We start from the raw sequence: 13,810 nt of genomic DNA, 5'->3' as shown, positions 1-13,810 counted from the left end.
TTTAAATCTGTCATTTCAGTGTTTTTCAACTACCTGTCATTAAGGCAATTCATGCAGATTACATGATTAGACATAAAAACAAGTACTGGGTTTGCAGAGTGAAACTGTTTTCCAAGATAGAAAAAAAGTGCACTAGCCAGTGAATTAATGAAAACAACAGAAGAATAAGACTAACTGCAAGGAAACAAAATATTCTTGGTATGACGTATTAAGGATTTTTGTAATTAGTTTACCCTAATTAATCACAGTAGATGGAATCTGTCAGAGTGAGCTTTACACTCTGTTTTTAAATGAGCAGGTAAACTACCTTCAGAAGTAATGTTAACAGTTGTTAGCGCATCATCTTCACACAGAAAGATTCAGGTATCAGAAAGATACCTGAAGATTTCCTATCTCAAAGTTAGTAGTATATAAAGTTACTTCAAAGGCACCACTTCAGAGCATGGCAACGTTATTTCATGAATTATGTCTGAATTTCACCAGACAAGACAAGATGGATATCCTGCCTAAGCAGATGGTGAAGTGAAGGTATGTTCAAAGAATCAAGCAGTCTCAAGCAAATATGCAAAATGACAATGTTGAGTAGCCTGTCTACCAAAATCACTAGTCAATGCTAAAATGGACTCAGCCCATCATTGGAAAACCTTCCAAGTTTTGTAACAGGCACCCATTCATCAAATGAGTAATACACTGAATGGAGTTATCATAAATTCTGAATCTTCAGTCGAGGAAAATATTACATAATCCAGAAAATTCCAAAGAACAGACTGTCAGATTTAACCTTTAGGGTTAAAAATAAAGGTCACTCTAGACACCTAGGCTATGAAACAAAGTCAGCACGTGCAGCATGAGATATTGGAAAGAATGCTAACACAAAAATCAGTAGCTAAAAAAAAATAAATTGATCCACTCAGAACATAATTAAATCCAGAGTCAGAAAGTAAACACTGAATTAAATGGCAGCCATGAACATTCAAATTTTAAGATGAAATGTCCACAGAAAAAAAAAAAATGGAAACAGTAGTCCAATGAGATGGTCTACAAGCACCTAAAATATAAGTCTTAAAAAAAAAAAGAAAAAAAAACATCCTGTAAAAGAGTTATTAACTGAAACTGACCAGGAATATTAACCAAGCGAGCATTCTTTCAAAAAGAAATTCCAAGACAGTCAAGACTGAAGTACTCAGATGGGGAAAAAAGCTGATTTTACCAGCTGACTGAGAAAATGTTAACTCTCTGCGAGTTAAATGAGTTGGAGTAGATGAGATGTACAGAAACTAGTTTAATGAGCATCATCTAAAATCCATAGTTTTACTACTTCCTTAAAAAGCAGAAGCTGGATCTCACTACCTTTTTGGCTTGTTACATACTGTCTCTACACTGTTTATCTATGGACACCCATTATCATTAAAATACATACCTGGCATCTTCTTTTAAAAGGTCACTGTACTTTGGTCCAGCAGAACGAGTGTTAAAAGGGTCAGAATTATCATCTATTTCAAGAGCATCAGCAAGGCGCCTAAATTCAAGAATAGGAGAGAAAAAAAAAGCAAAAACACCACACATCAACAACACAACCTGAAACATTTTTTCACTGAAGAATAGAGATGAGTTACCAATACAGATAAACAGCATGTAAAAGATTAGATTTTTATATGTTTGATACTAATACTTAGGACTCTTCAATATACTGTACTATTAAATCTCAGCTGAATACAGATCCCTACTGGTGGTGAATGAAGTAAAATCCAACTGGCAACTGATCACAGGTGGTGCTGCCCAGAGGTCAGTAGTAAGGCCTGTCTTGTTTAGTATCTTTATTGATAACCTGGATGAGGGCATTGAGTGCACCCTCAGTAAGTTTGCAGATGACACCAAGTTGGGAGGAAGTGTCCATCTGCCTGTGTGAGTAGTAGGTAGGCACTTCAGAGTGATTTGGATAGACATTATCGATGGGCTGAGGCCAATGGGATGAAGTTCAACAAGACCAAGTACCGGGTCCTGTACTCCAGCCACAAGAGCCCCATGCAACATTACATGCTTAGAGTAGAGTGGCTGGAAGTCTGCATGGAAAAAACAGACATGGGGCTGTTGGTTGACACCTAGCTAAACATGAGCCAGCAGTGTGCCCAGGTGGCCAAGAAGACTAATGACATTCTGGCTTGTATCAGAAACAGTGTAGCCAGCAGGACCAGGGAGGTGATTGTCCCCCCCCTACTCACATCTGGTGAGGCTGCAGCTTGAGTACTGTGTTCAGTTTTGGACCCCTCACTACAAGAAAGACATTGAAGCCCTGGAGCATGTGCAGAGAAGGGCAACACAGCTGGTGAGGGGTCTGGAGCAAAAGCCTTATGAGGAGCAGCTGAGAGAACTGGGATTATTTAGTCTGGAGAAGAGGAGGCTGAAGAGAGACCCTATCACTCTCTACAGCTACCTGAAAGGATGTTGCGGTGAGCTGGGGGTCAGCCTCTTCTCCCATGTAACTAGCAATAGGACTAGAGGGAACGGCCTCAAGTTATTATCCCTACAGAGGAATCTGGACAGGCTGGATCGCTGGGCTGAAGCCAATGGGATGAGGTTCTGCAAGACCAAGTGCTAGGTCCTGCTCTTGGCCCACAGCAACTCCAGGCAATGGTACAGGCTTGGGGCAGAGGCTGGAAGACTGTGTAGAAGAAACAGACCTGGGGGTCAATGCACAGCTGAACATGAGCCAGCAGCATGACCAGGTGGCCAGAAGGGCAGTGACATCCTGGCTTGTATCACAAATAGGTTTGCCAGAAGTGAAGTGATCAATCCTCTGTACTCAACCCTGTTGTGGCCGCACCTTGAGTACTGTTTTCAGTTTTGGGCCCCTCACTACAAGAAACACATCAAGGCACTGGAGTGAGTCCAGAGAAGGGCAGTGAAGCTGATGAGGGATCTGGAGCACAGGCCTTATGAGGAGCAGCTGAGGGAGCTGGGATTGTTTAGTCTGGAGAAGAGGAGGCTCAGGGGAGACCTTATTCCTCTCTACAACTATACCTGAAGGGAGGTTGTGTTGAGGTGGTGTTTGGTCTCGTCTTGTGTAACTTGTGATATATAGAGGGAATGGCCTCAAGTTGCACCAGGGGAGATACAGGCTGAACACTAGGAAATGCTACTTTTCTGAAAGAGTAGTCAGGCACTGGAATGGGCTGCCCAGGGAGCTTGTGGAGTCATTGACCCTGGAGGTGTCCAAGGAACATTTAGACATGACTTGAGGGACATGGTTTAGTAAGAACTATTGGTGATAGGTGGACAGCTGGACTGGATGATCTTGTAGGTCATTTCCAACCTTGCTGGTTCTGTAATTCTATATTAGAGTTTTCTATGATTCTAAGTTGTGACAGGGGAGGTTCTGGTTGGATATTAGGAAAAACGTCTTCTCTAAAGGAGTGGCTAGGCATGGGAACAGGTTTCCCAGGGAGGTGGTTGAGTCACTGTCCCTGGAGGTATTTAAGGAAAGGATAGATGTAGTACTTAGTAACACTGTTTAGTGTGCAATAGTGGTGGTAGGTGGACAATTGGACTAGATGATCTTGGAGGTCTTTTTCAACCTTGGTGATTCTATCATTCTGTAACACAAGAATCACCTCCACGTTTATCAGTTCTGTAGGTCATACAGGAATAATTTTTTTTTTCCACATCACATTAACTTATTAAATCTGGAGTTTTTTGGAAAAAGGCAAGATAAGTTGTTGCCCACCTGTTCCTCTGAAGAGCTAAACATTCTTCATCGCACTGCAACCTGAATTAAGAAGAAATACAATTAGATTCACAGCTTCTCCTCGCACTTTTCAACTAATTTTGTTGCTGTCATATTAACAGCCTAGGGATAAGAACAACACATGAGAATAATGTATCGTGTAAGATCAGGTAATACAGCTAATAAACAGATTAGATTTTAATACATGTAACAAATTGAAATAATTTACAATTCAGAGGAGAGGGATGGCAACAAAAACTTAAAAAGATTCGGGACTTCTAAAAGCTAAGATTTAAGGAAATCAAATTACAGACAGAATGAAGTTGGACAAACTTGACAATTCCTTGAATAAGAGATACTAAAAATAAAACAAAAGCTATTCCATTTCTGAAGGAACATTATGAGATACAGAGAAAAAACCATCAAACTTAAGTCACAAGTGTTTCTTAAAAACAAAAAAACAGATTTGCAGTGACAGCCAATATGACAGCAAAAATCAATATATAAACTGAAGAAATCTAACAAGGGTAATAGAAATATATTATAAATAGTAAGATAATGACTAGGGAAAAATAAGTCCTTAGTCATCCAGAAAATAATGCTAACAGTGATCTGAGGAAATTCAGATGAACTCCAAAGAGTTTGTGGACCTCATAGACAAAAAGTTGAACATGAGTTAGTAATGTGCCTTTGCAACAAGAAAAGCTTATGGTATTCTGGGTTGCATTAGACAAAATATTACCAACACATCAATGGATGTGATCCATCCCTTTTACTTAGCACTGGTGAGGCTAATCCTGGAGTACTGCATCCTGTTCTGGGTTCCTCTGTACTAGAGATACCTCAGCATACCAAAGGGAGTCCCAACAAAGGGCTGACAAAGATTTTACAAGTACTGCAGTACTTGTCCTATACTGAGAAAGGCTGAGAGAACTGGGACTGTTCAGACTAGAGAAGCTTAGCAAAGATCTTATCAATTTATCTAAATCCCTCAAGGGAAGGTGCAAAGAGAACAGACTCATGCTTTTTTCAGTAGTGTCCAGAGCCAAGACAAGAGACAATGGGCACATACTGAGACACAGGAAGTTCCTTCTGAACATCAGGAAAAACTAATAATACTATGTATACATACGCATACACATGCATGCACGCACATGCATGCACACACATATACATGTATGTATATATATAGGTGCAGGTGATTGAGCACTGGCACAGGCTGTCCAGAGCAGTTGAGCAGTCTCTGTCCTTAAGTGGTCCCTGGCTCTAGACTCTAGAGCAAGGGGTTGTGACCAGTTGACTTCCAGAAGTCCCTTCCAACCTCAAACATTCTGTGATTCTGTCTGCTGAGAGAAACTCTGATATTAATATGATGTTCAATATGTAATTATAACAAGAAGCTAAGCAATGATAGAGAGCTCATTCTACATTAAAGCAAAAACAGATAAAAACGAGTAAAACATTCTAATAGCAGTATTAAAGTAGAGCCAGGTTATTAAAAGTCTTTTAACCAGGATTCTACTGATAATACTGTGCATTTTTCAAGTCACTTATTCTTTGTGTACTCAACAAGGATTTCACGTTTCTACGTGCCTGTCCTTACCTGGCCTGCTTCATTTCCTTTTTTGTAATAAGTCTACTGATTTCCACTGAATCTCCAAGCTGCAGATCCGTTAACTTAGTGGCTATAGATATAGCAGCTATTCTGAAAAAGAAGAGTATTAGTTTTCATTAGATCTTGGAAATAGTATATAAAGCTCCACATTTAAATATCCACATAGAAGAAAATGCTTCCTTGTAAGATTACAGAACCGAAATCTAGTTCTAAATCACCTAGTTTTAGAAGATTTATCTACTTACACAGATTAAAATGTTGCTCGCTCTCAACTTAAGCAAATAACAGACTTGCTTCTTTACAAAATTATTCAGAGCAACAATTTTAAGTCTAAACTACAGAATGTGAATACTCTTTCTTACTAAAACTGTACCTCAACATATAGGTTTAACGATGCTTTTTAACTTTCCTGTGATTTTTCTTTAACTGTATGCAACTAAAATCTGTAGGTTTATAATTGCTTTAAAGTCTACCTAGAAAATATTGATGATACAAGCCAAAAGGAAAGAATGAAATGCCTACCGAAACTTACAATTTTCTTTATAAAGCTTCTTCATCATTCCCATTAATAGCAAGCCTTTCTAGTCTCATTTTCTTGCTAGAATTTCTATGAATAAAATATACAGTACATTTTAAAGTGAAATTTTTATGTCTCAAAATCCCACATCTAAAAATCCATTCTCTGAACTGTCTGTCCTGATAATTCTCAAATAAAAGGATACGTTCATCTCCAAACACTTCACATGACATTCAGAAAACAGCTATTCACATATCAAGAAGGATAATCATATTACATTTAAAAAAGCAGCATTTAGACACACAACCAGCTTCAAATTTATCAGGTTGTGACAAAGAAATAGGCCATTAGATGACAGCAACAGCATCTATGTCACGTATACAGACAGAGCTCCAGAGACCCTTTCCTGTTCCTTTGGGCACCCTTTGTGTGATACTAAACAGCTCTGAACTTGGTGAAACACTTCCAGTAACATTTTTGAGAAACCTGGACACTCTGTTAACTTGGTGAACTCACCACAGCAGTACCATAGCAGTAGTTTGTTTTTCTATTTTTTCCTTAAAAATGAAGAAGGTGGAAAAATTCAAACCTAACTCCCATAAAACCAGAGTATTTTAATGTTTTGGCAATCTGAACAGTTAGATTATCATATAAAATTTGCGAGCATTAACAATGTGATGTTAGCAAAAAGTATTTAATTTGTTGTTAATATCAGTTAATGCAAAGTCAGAGAATTAAACATGTGTGAACCAATAGATATAAATGCTTTAAACTGACCAGTACCTTGTTTCCTTCCTATTGACTTGGCTTATACATACAAAGACTCTCACTGACTTATATACACAGTTTTCCCTGTACGAGTATTTTTGGAGTGCCTGAGCCTCAGAAATAGTGGAAATATAACAGGCTTCAAAGATGTAAACTTGTAATGCAGTTATCATCCAGCTTATCATTAATGACAAGCTCATGCCAGTTCTAAATGATAATTCAATGTTGAGCTAATCTTTTGGCTTGTATTAGTAGTGAAAAAAAAATAAAAATTACACAATTCCTGTCTAATTACTATCGTTCTTTAATGGTTCTGATTAATGCATTTTCAATACTAAGGAACCTATTAAGTAGATGCTAAGCCATCTTCTGAAGAATGCAAGTCTGGGTATTTATCAGTAAGAAAAGCAATACATCCTCAGCTGGGAGAGTTTCTCAAATAACAGAGCTGAAAAAAAATCATTAGGAAGCTTTCTTTGAAAGACAAGAAGTATCTATGTCTGTTCTCTCCTATAAACTGGTACGTAGAACAATTTTTGTTGCCCTTCAACCCTCCAAATGATTTTTTTTTTATTCCCTCTCAATCACAGCCACAGAGTAAAAAGAAGTTATTATTGTCTCTATTTTACTATTTCTATTTCTAACTTCCAAAGTTCGACTTGATTCTTGTTTTCCTTGTCCCTTCTTTGCCCTCTAACGTAAGATAAAAATAAGTGTAGTTTATAAATAGGATTTAGACACCAATTTATTGCAAAAAAAAAAAGTTTGGTAGGACTCAGCTTGCATATTGAAAACCAAGATTTAGATATTGAGAACCAAAGCTCTCATTACAGTCAATAAAATCTAAAAAGTTATTCAACTACCTAAATTTAGCTGCCTATTTCAGCTTCATCGCTCTTTAGATTCCATCATCTGTACTGACTAGGTTCCATCAGACATTAATGGGAATTTTAACAGCAACTAACACATGGACTGTTAGATACCATCACCTACATTCAGATGTCTGAATTAGAATTCCACAGATAGGAAATCCAAGCTGTGACATGCCAACACAGTTACAGACTGACAGCAAAAAGAGAAATGTGTTGCAGTACAGCATGGCTGGCATGGAAGCTCAGAGGAACAGGAAAAAAAGAATCTGTAGGTGTAAGTATTAAAAAAGTGTGAAAAACTTCATGAATGGGATATATTGCCAATACTGAAATCCAATCAAACTGCAAAGATCCAGTAAAAGAAGTAAAATAATTATTACAGTACAAACCTCTGATATGTATTAGATGCTTCTGAGCAAATCATACTCTCCTTTCTTCTTCCACATTCACACTGAAGATCAACCTGTTGCATTAGACAAGACAACAGTTGGTTTAAACTTTTTCTTTTTTTTTTTTTGTTCATGGAGGGAAGTGAGAGGTGAATTGCGCTCCTACTGGAATAGTGACTACTTTAATGATAAATAATTAAAAAAAAACAAAACACCTATCACATTAATGAATATTTTAAATTTATATTGATAGCATGACATTTTTGCTATAAAAAAACACATCACTTTTTATCACTATTGTTTTTGGCTGGTAGTTAAATTATACTACTTGCCAGTGAATTTGTAGTTAATTTTCACTGAGCAGCTAACCTTTGCACAGCAGGATGTTGTTGGGCAGGATGAAGAAGGATGACATGGAGCCATACATGGATGATTACAATATAGTCTTGGAATAGTACATGGCTGTTTACACTCTTCATCTATAAGACATTCCCCTTTATGACAGATTCTTTTACATTTGTGCATTCCACATTTTAACATCTGATTGCAGCGAAGTCCACAGGAAATGTCAGTGAGATGACAGGGAATATTGCTTCGCAGCTGAAAGAGGAGAGGAGAAAGACAACACAAAAGAAAATCAATAATTATAACAGCAAATCTCAAAGCACTTCTATTGTTCACACCTTTATTTGGCATTATCCATACAAAAAATGTAATACTAAAACACTTAGCACAAAGACTGTGTTGTTTATGTCATATGAATACACGTGGCATAAAAGATAAAACTTTTCGTATTTAATCATATTTAATACTAACTCCACTAATATTCCATTCCAAAGAAGCCATGAAAATATAACTCAACAGTCTTAGAAACTGTTATGGTTATCTCTTAAGTTACATAAACATAGAAGTACATCCTGAACTTCAGTAACTATTTTCAAGCTACACATTATTAAGAATACAAAAACACTAAGACTTACTTCATGTTTGCCCATACACCATTTCTGAGTGAGATAGGTACAGGGTGGACACTTCTCCTCACTGTGACATGAATGGTACACTGCAACCACAGATTAAAGAACAGTTTTTATTACCATACTTCAGTCAAGTGCCTTAAAAGAGACATTATGGATTATTACACGTGAGTTGGTATTTCATTAGTACAAAACTAATGGGAGGAAAGATGCTTCATGCAAGAATAATTTGTTCTTTAAAATAGTCTTTAAAAATTACCATGGCAGATTTTTAGGTGAATATTCTTCTGCATTTTCAAAACTAAATAGCAGAGAAAGTACTCTATTAACACTGTGTCAACTAAAATCAGAGCATGGGGAGGGCAGTGCTGACTCCAGCAATGGCAACTAATTCTATACGTTTTGACACACTGGCTAAACACAGTGCTCTGGATAGCAAAGTACATGCAGCCACGCCTTCCATTTTAATGAAAGAATTTGAAAACTGGTTTCAAGATTCCAAAAAATAATAATCAATTTCTGTTTGTCACATCATTTTCAGTTGATATATACGTTACCTGCAAATATTAAAATGAAATGTATAGAGTTGAAATCAGATATTCATCTCAAACATCTGATCATGTCTCTCTACTGCACTTTTATAAGACCTCCCTTACTACAGGAAAAATACCCTTCGCTTCACAGTTACACCTTACTCATGCCATTGCTTTTTGGCAGTACACACATTTGTGAACAACCTTGAGACCTCACTGAGAACGGCAACCACAGTCACTGAATAAGACTGTATTAGTTTCACAAAACAAGGTCAAATATCCAACTGGTTTTCCATTTTGTCTCTATTTTTAATGTTTTAAGAAAAATATTGAAAATTGAAATTGAAATATTTTGTTACTTCTATATTAATGATGGTGTACATTTCACGAGGGCCGCACCAAAAGAAATATCTCCTGTTTTATTATGTCAACTCATGACATCAAAGGTGGATGTTGGTAGTATTGCAGAAGAGGCTGAATGCTCCCAACAGTATTCTGTTATGCTTTGTTGCCGTGTGACAGATGGCAGCAGAGGGGCAGTCTGACAACAAAGTGCATATGAAGCAAAGGCCTGTCAACAAATTCCTCCATAGAGGAAAAAAAGGCACCCACTGGCATTCATCATCACTTACTGAATGTTTATGGAAACAAAACAGTGGATGTGAGCATAGTGAGGCAGTGAGTGGTATGTTTCAGCAGTAGTGGCAGTGGGTTGCCTCGCACAGATTTTTATGAGCTTGTGCGCAGGCTCTTGTTCATTGCTGGTGAAAGCATATAGCTAATGGTGGCGACTATGTTGAAAAATAGTGTGACTGCTTTCTTTCAGTTGTAGTTTCCATTGGAATAAATAAGGGGCATGGCCTTTGGAGAAACTCATGGATATGCAGCCCGAGACAATCCCTCTTTACTCAGTGCAGCCCAGGCAAACCAAAAGTTTGGACGCTCATGGTTTAATGCGTTGTGACGATTAATGATGTCTAAATGTTGCTATCTGGATCAGAAAGAATAATGTGTTGTTTTATGAGTTAAAAGTACCACTACAGTTATTCACGGCAAATTTTTAGTTAGTTTTTAAGTATAGACTTTTGAAAATATTAAACCACTACAAAAGTAGTTAACAAAAGGGTAAATATATTTTCAAACAGACCCATGTATGCTTTACTACATTTTGAATTTTTTTTTTAAACTGAATAGCTTGACTTACCTGGATGATCACAGTCATGTGGCCTGGTGCATGTTTTCTTGCACTCTGGTGGCTGAGTGCCACAAGGAACAGGGGGGTAAATCACTGATTCCCCACAGTAACAAGTCAACTCATCAAAACCTGAAAAAGCAAATCACAAAAGAGATGCAACTCTGTATTTGTACTTCTCGACTAAGAGAAATATTAAAAGAAAATGTAAATGTTATATTCTGGCTTCTTTTTCTGATAATAAGAACCACAACAGTGAAATCATCATCTTGTAGGAGGCACAGAAGATAACTGGACTACAGTAATTTCATAACAAATATGCTTGCTTTCAGAGAGTGGTTGACAACATCTTAAGCTGGAGCATAAGTAATGCACTTGTTAAGTAGAAAGCTGTTCTTGTATCATTGACTCAAAAACAGGGAGATTTCTTGAATTCCCTTTCCAAAAGGGCACCATCCAAATTTTGCCTCTCACACTCATTCAAAGTCCTTTCTACAGCTTCTTGTTTTCTTTCTTTACATATCTGACTCTATTCTGATTTGGAAGAAGCTAGTCTGCATTTCTTTCCAGCTCCTGCTAATCTTGAATTTTCATTCTTTCATCATTCTCTCTCACGTGTGTGATCAGATTTCATCCTTTTGCCCAGACCTGCACATGGTGCTGAGAAGATCTCAGACAAAATTATCAAAAGGGCATCACTCTATAGACTGTGACCTAAAATCTCTTCTGTATACTTCATGTGATTTAGCACTATATGGATCCCCTTAATCAGTTTATGAACTGATGTACCCAGGACTCAATACTGGGGCTGCTTCTATTTAACATCTTTATTAATATTCTTGATGAGAGGATTGAGTGCACCCTCAGTAAGTTTGCATATGACACCAAGCTGGGAGGGAGCGTTGATCTGCCACAGGGGAGAAAGGCACTACAGAGGGGCCTGGATAGACTGGATCCATGGGCCAAGTCCTAGGTCCTGCATTTGGTTCACAACAACCCCAGGCAACCCTACAGGCTTGGAGAGAAGTGGCTGGAAAGCTGCCTGATGGAAAGGGACCTTGGTGTTCAGCTGACTGTCCATCAGTACATGAGCCAGCAGCGTGCCTAGGTAGCCAAGAAGGCCAGTGGCACCCTGGCTTGTATCAGGAATGGTGTGGTGAGCAGGTCTAGGGAAGTCATCCTGCCCCTGCACTCAGCATTGGTGCAGCCCCACCTTGAGTACTGTGTTCAGTTTTGGGCACGTCAATATAGAAAGGACATTGAGGTGCTAGAGCAGGTCCAAAGAAGGGCAACAAGGCTTGAGAAAGGCTTGGAGAATATGCCCTATGAGGAGCAACTAAAGGAACTGGAGCTGCTTAGTCTGGGGAAGAGAAGGCTGAGACCTTATTGGTCTCTTCCCATACATGAAAGGTGATTACAACAAGAGTAGGGCTGGTCTCTTCTCACTGGTGACAGGACAAGGGGAAATGGATTCAAGTTGCACCAGAATAAGTTTAGGTTGGATATCAGGTCAAACTTCTTTACAGAAAGGGTTGTTAAGCACTGGAATAGGCTCCCCAGGGAGGTGGTTGAGTCACCATCCCTGAACGTGTTTAAAAACCATTTGGATGTGGTGCTCAGGGACATGATTTAGCAGAGGCTTGTTAGAGTTAGGGTAGTATGGTTAGGTTATGGTTGGACTTCATGATCTTTAAGGTCTTTTCCAACCTGAGCAATTCTATGATCTTCACAGGAGACTCCACAACCTCTCTGAGCAACTTGTTTCAGTGCTCAGTCACCCTTGCCATAAAGAAGTTCTTCTGCATGATAGTACAGAACTTCTTATGTTCAAGTTTTAGGCCATTACTCCTTGTCCCATCACTGCACAACACCAAGAGCCGGGCCTCATACATTTGCCTCCCACCTTCCTTTAGACACTCAAACATTTATCAGATCCCCTCTCAGTATTCTTTTTCTCTAGCTGAATAGACTCAGGTTATTCAGCCTTTTCTCATAAGGGCTCCAGGCCCTTAATCATCTTTGTGGTCCTCCACTAGGCTCCTTCTAGGAGATCCCTGTCTTTTTTGAACTGGGGAGCCCAGAACTGGACAATGTAGTCTAAATGTGGCTTCACCAGGGTAGAGCAGAGAGGGAGGAGAACCTCCCTCAATCTGATGGCCACACACTTTTTAATACGCCCCAGGATATCACTGGCCTTGTTGGCCCCAAGGGCACACAACTGGCTCATGGCCAACATGCTGTCCACCAGATCCCCCAGGTCCATCTCTGCAGAACTCCTCTCCAGCAGGTCATCCCCTAATCTGTATTGATGCATGTGGTTATTCCTTTGGAATAATTCTGAGATTTTTCCCTGCTGCTTTCTAGAGTGACAGTGTTCCCTGGCTTTACTCCGTCTTTGAGAAATACATCCCCTTCCCTCCCTGAATCTAGTTCAAAGCTTGCTAATAAGTCCAGCCAGCTTCCTGCCCAGAACACTCTTGCCACACTTTGATCTCTCGTGTCTCATGATGTCAACATGCTTAATCTCACAAAGGTGCATCCAACACAACAGAATTTCAAACTCTGAGTGTGGTATCAGCTCCACAGCCAATCATTCACATTATCTGTTCTTCTCCTTCCTGGATTCCCACCTTGAACTGGGAGGAGAGAGGGGAACACTACCTGTGCTTCTGATCCATTCAACATCTTTCCAAAGGTCACCAAGTCTCTTTGTTCTGCTTTCACTACACTGAAGTTACTGAAATGACCTGTGAGACTTTCAGGTTACTATTTTGCTTTTTTAAGAGAAACATTTGGACACAGTAAGATTTGTTTTCTAAAGAAAGGTCTTACCAGCATACACTCTGAAATACAAAAGCATTCTTCTGTCCATTTCAGGACAAGATCAGAAAACTTAGTATTCACTACTATGAAGGTGTGAAATAATGAACATACTGTTTCCTACATCAAGTGGAGAGAAGCAGTTGTGAAAAACTAGCATCTTAATCTGACACAGGTTTTAACAGAGTACGTACTCATATAAAGCTACTACACCAGCTCAAATCTGTAGCTTAGTAGTCATAATAAAATAGTACCTCATGGTTATCAATCTATTTGAAGCAAAGCTTTAGTAATTCCACCATCTACGACATGACCAGAAAGCCTAAGATACACAACTGACATCTACTTCCACAGACATTCCATCTAGAGAAAAATCACTAGCACATCAACTTGGGAAATTCCAATT

The 13,810-nt window shown here is 38.7% G+C and overlaps 1 protein-coding gene across 8 annotated transcripts in view; it reads right to left on the bottom strand.

Annotated features, from left to right (window-relative positions):
• Positions 1-13,810, bottom strand: part of NFX1 (nuclear transcription factor, X-box binding 1) — a 76,934-nt gene that overhangs the window by 16,401 nt on the left and 46,723 nt on the right. For all 8 annotated transcript variants that reach the window (XR_005857847.2, XR_005857846.2, XR_005857848.2 and 5 more), the window contains 7 exons: positions 10,597-10,716; positions 8,866-8,945; positions 8,255-8,485; positions 7,886-7,959; positions 5,328-5,429; positions 3,725-3,766; positions 1,421-1,519 (listed from right to left, as the gene is read on the bottom strand). Coding sequence is in view for 5 of the 8 variants with exons in the window: in XM_046938097.1 (XP_046794053.1) it covers positions 1,421-1,519; positions 3,725-3,766; positions 5,328-5,429; positions 7,886-7,959; positions 8,255-8,485; positions 8,866-8,945; positions 10,597-10,716 (748 nt within the window). In the remaining 3 variants the exon portion in view is untranslated. The remainder of the gene's footprint in view (positions 1-1,420; positions 1,520-3,724; positions 3,767-5,327; positions 5,430-7,885; positions 7,960-8,254; positions 8,486-8,865; positions 8,946-10,596; positions 10,717-13,810) is intronic.

Source organism: Gallus gallus, chromosome 2 (genome assembly GCF_016699485.2).
Source record: "Gallus gallus isolate bGalGal1 chromosome 2, bGalGal1.mat.broiler.GRCg7b, whole genome shotgun sequence".
Taxonomy (NCBI): domain Eukaryota; kingdom Metazoa; phylum Chordata; class Aves; order Galliformes; family Phasianidae; genus Gallus; species Gallus gallus.
Note: the sequence above shows the minus strand (reverse complement) of the source record. Positions and strands in the feature narration are given on the sequence as shown.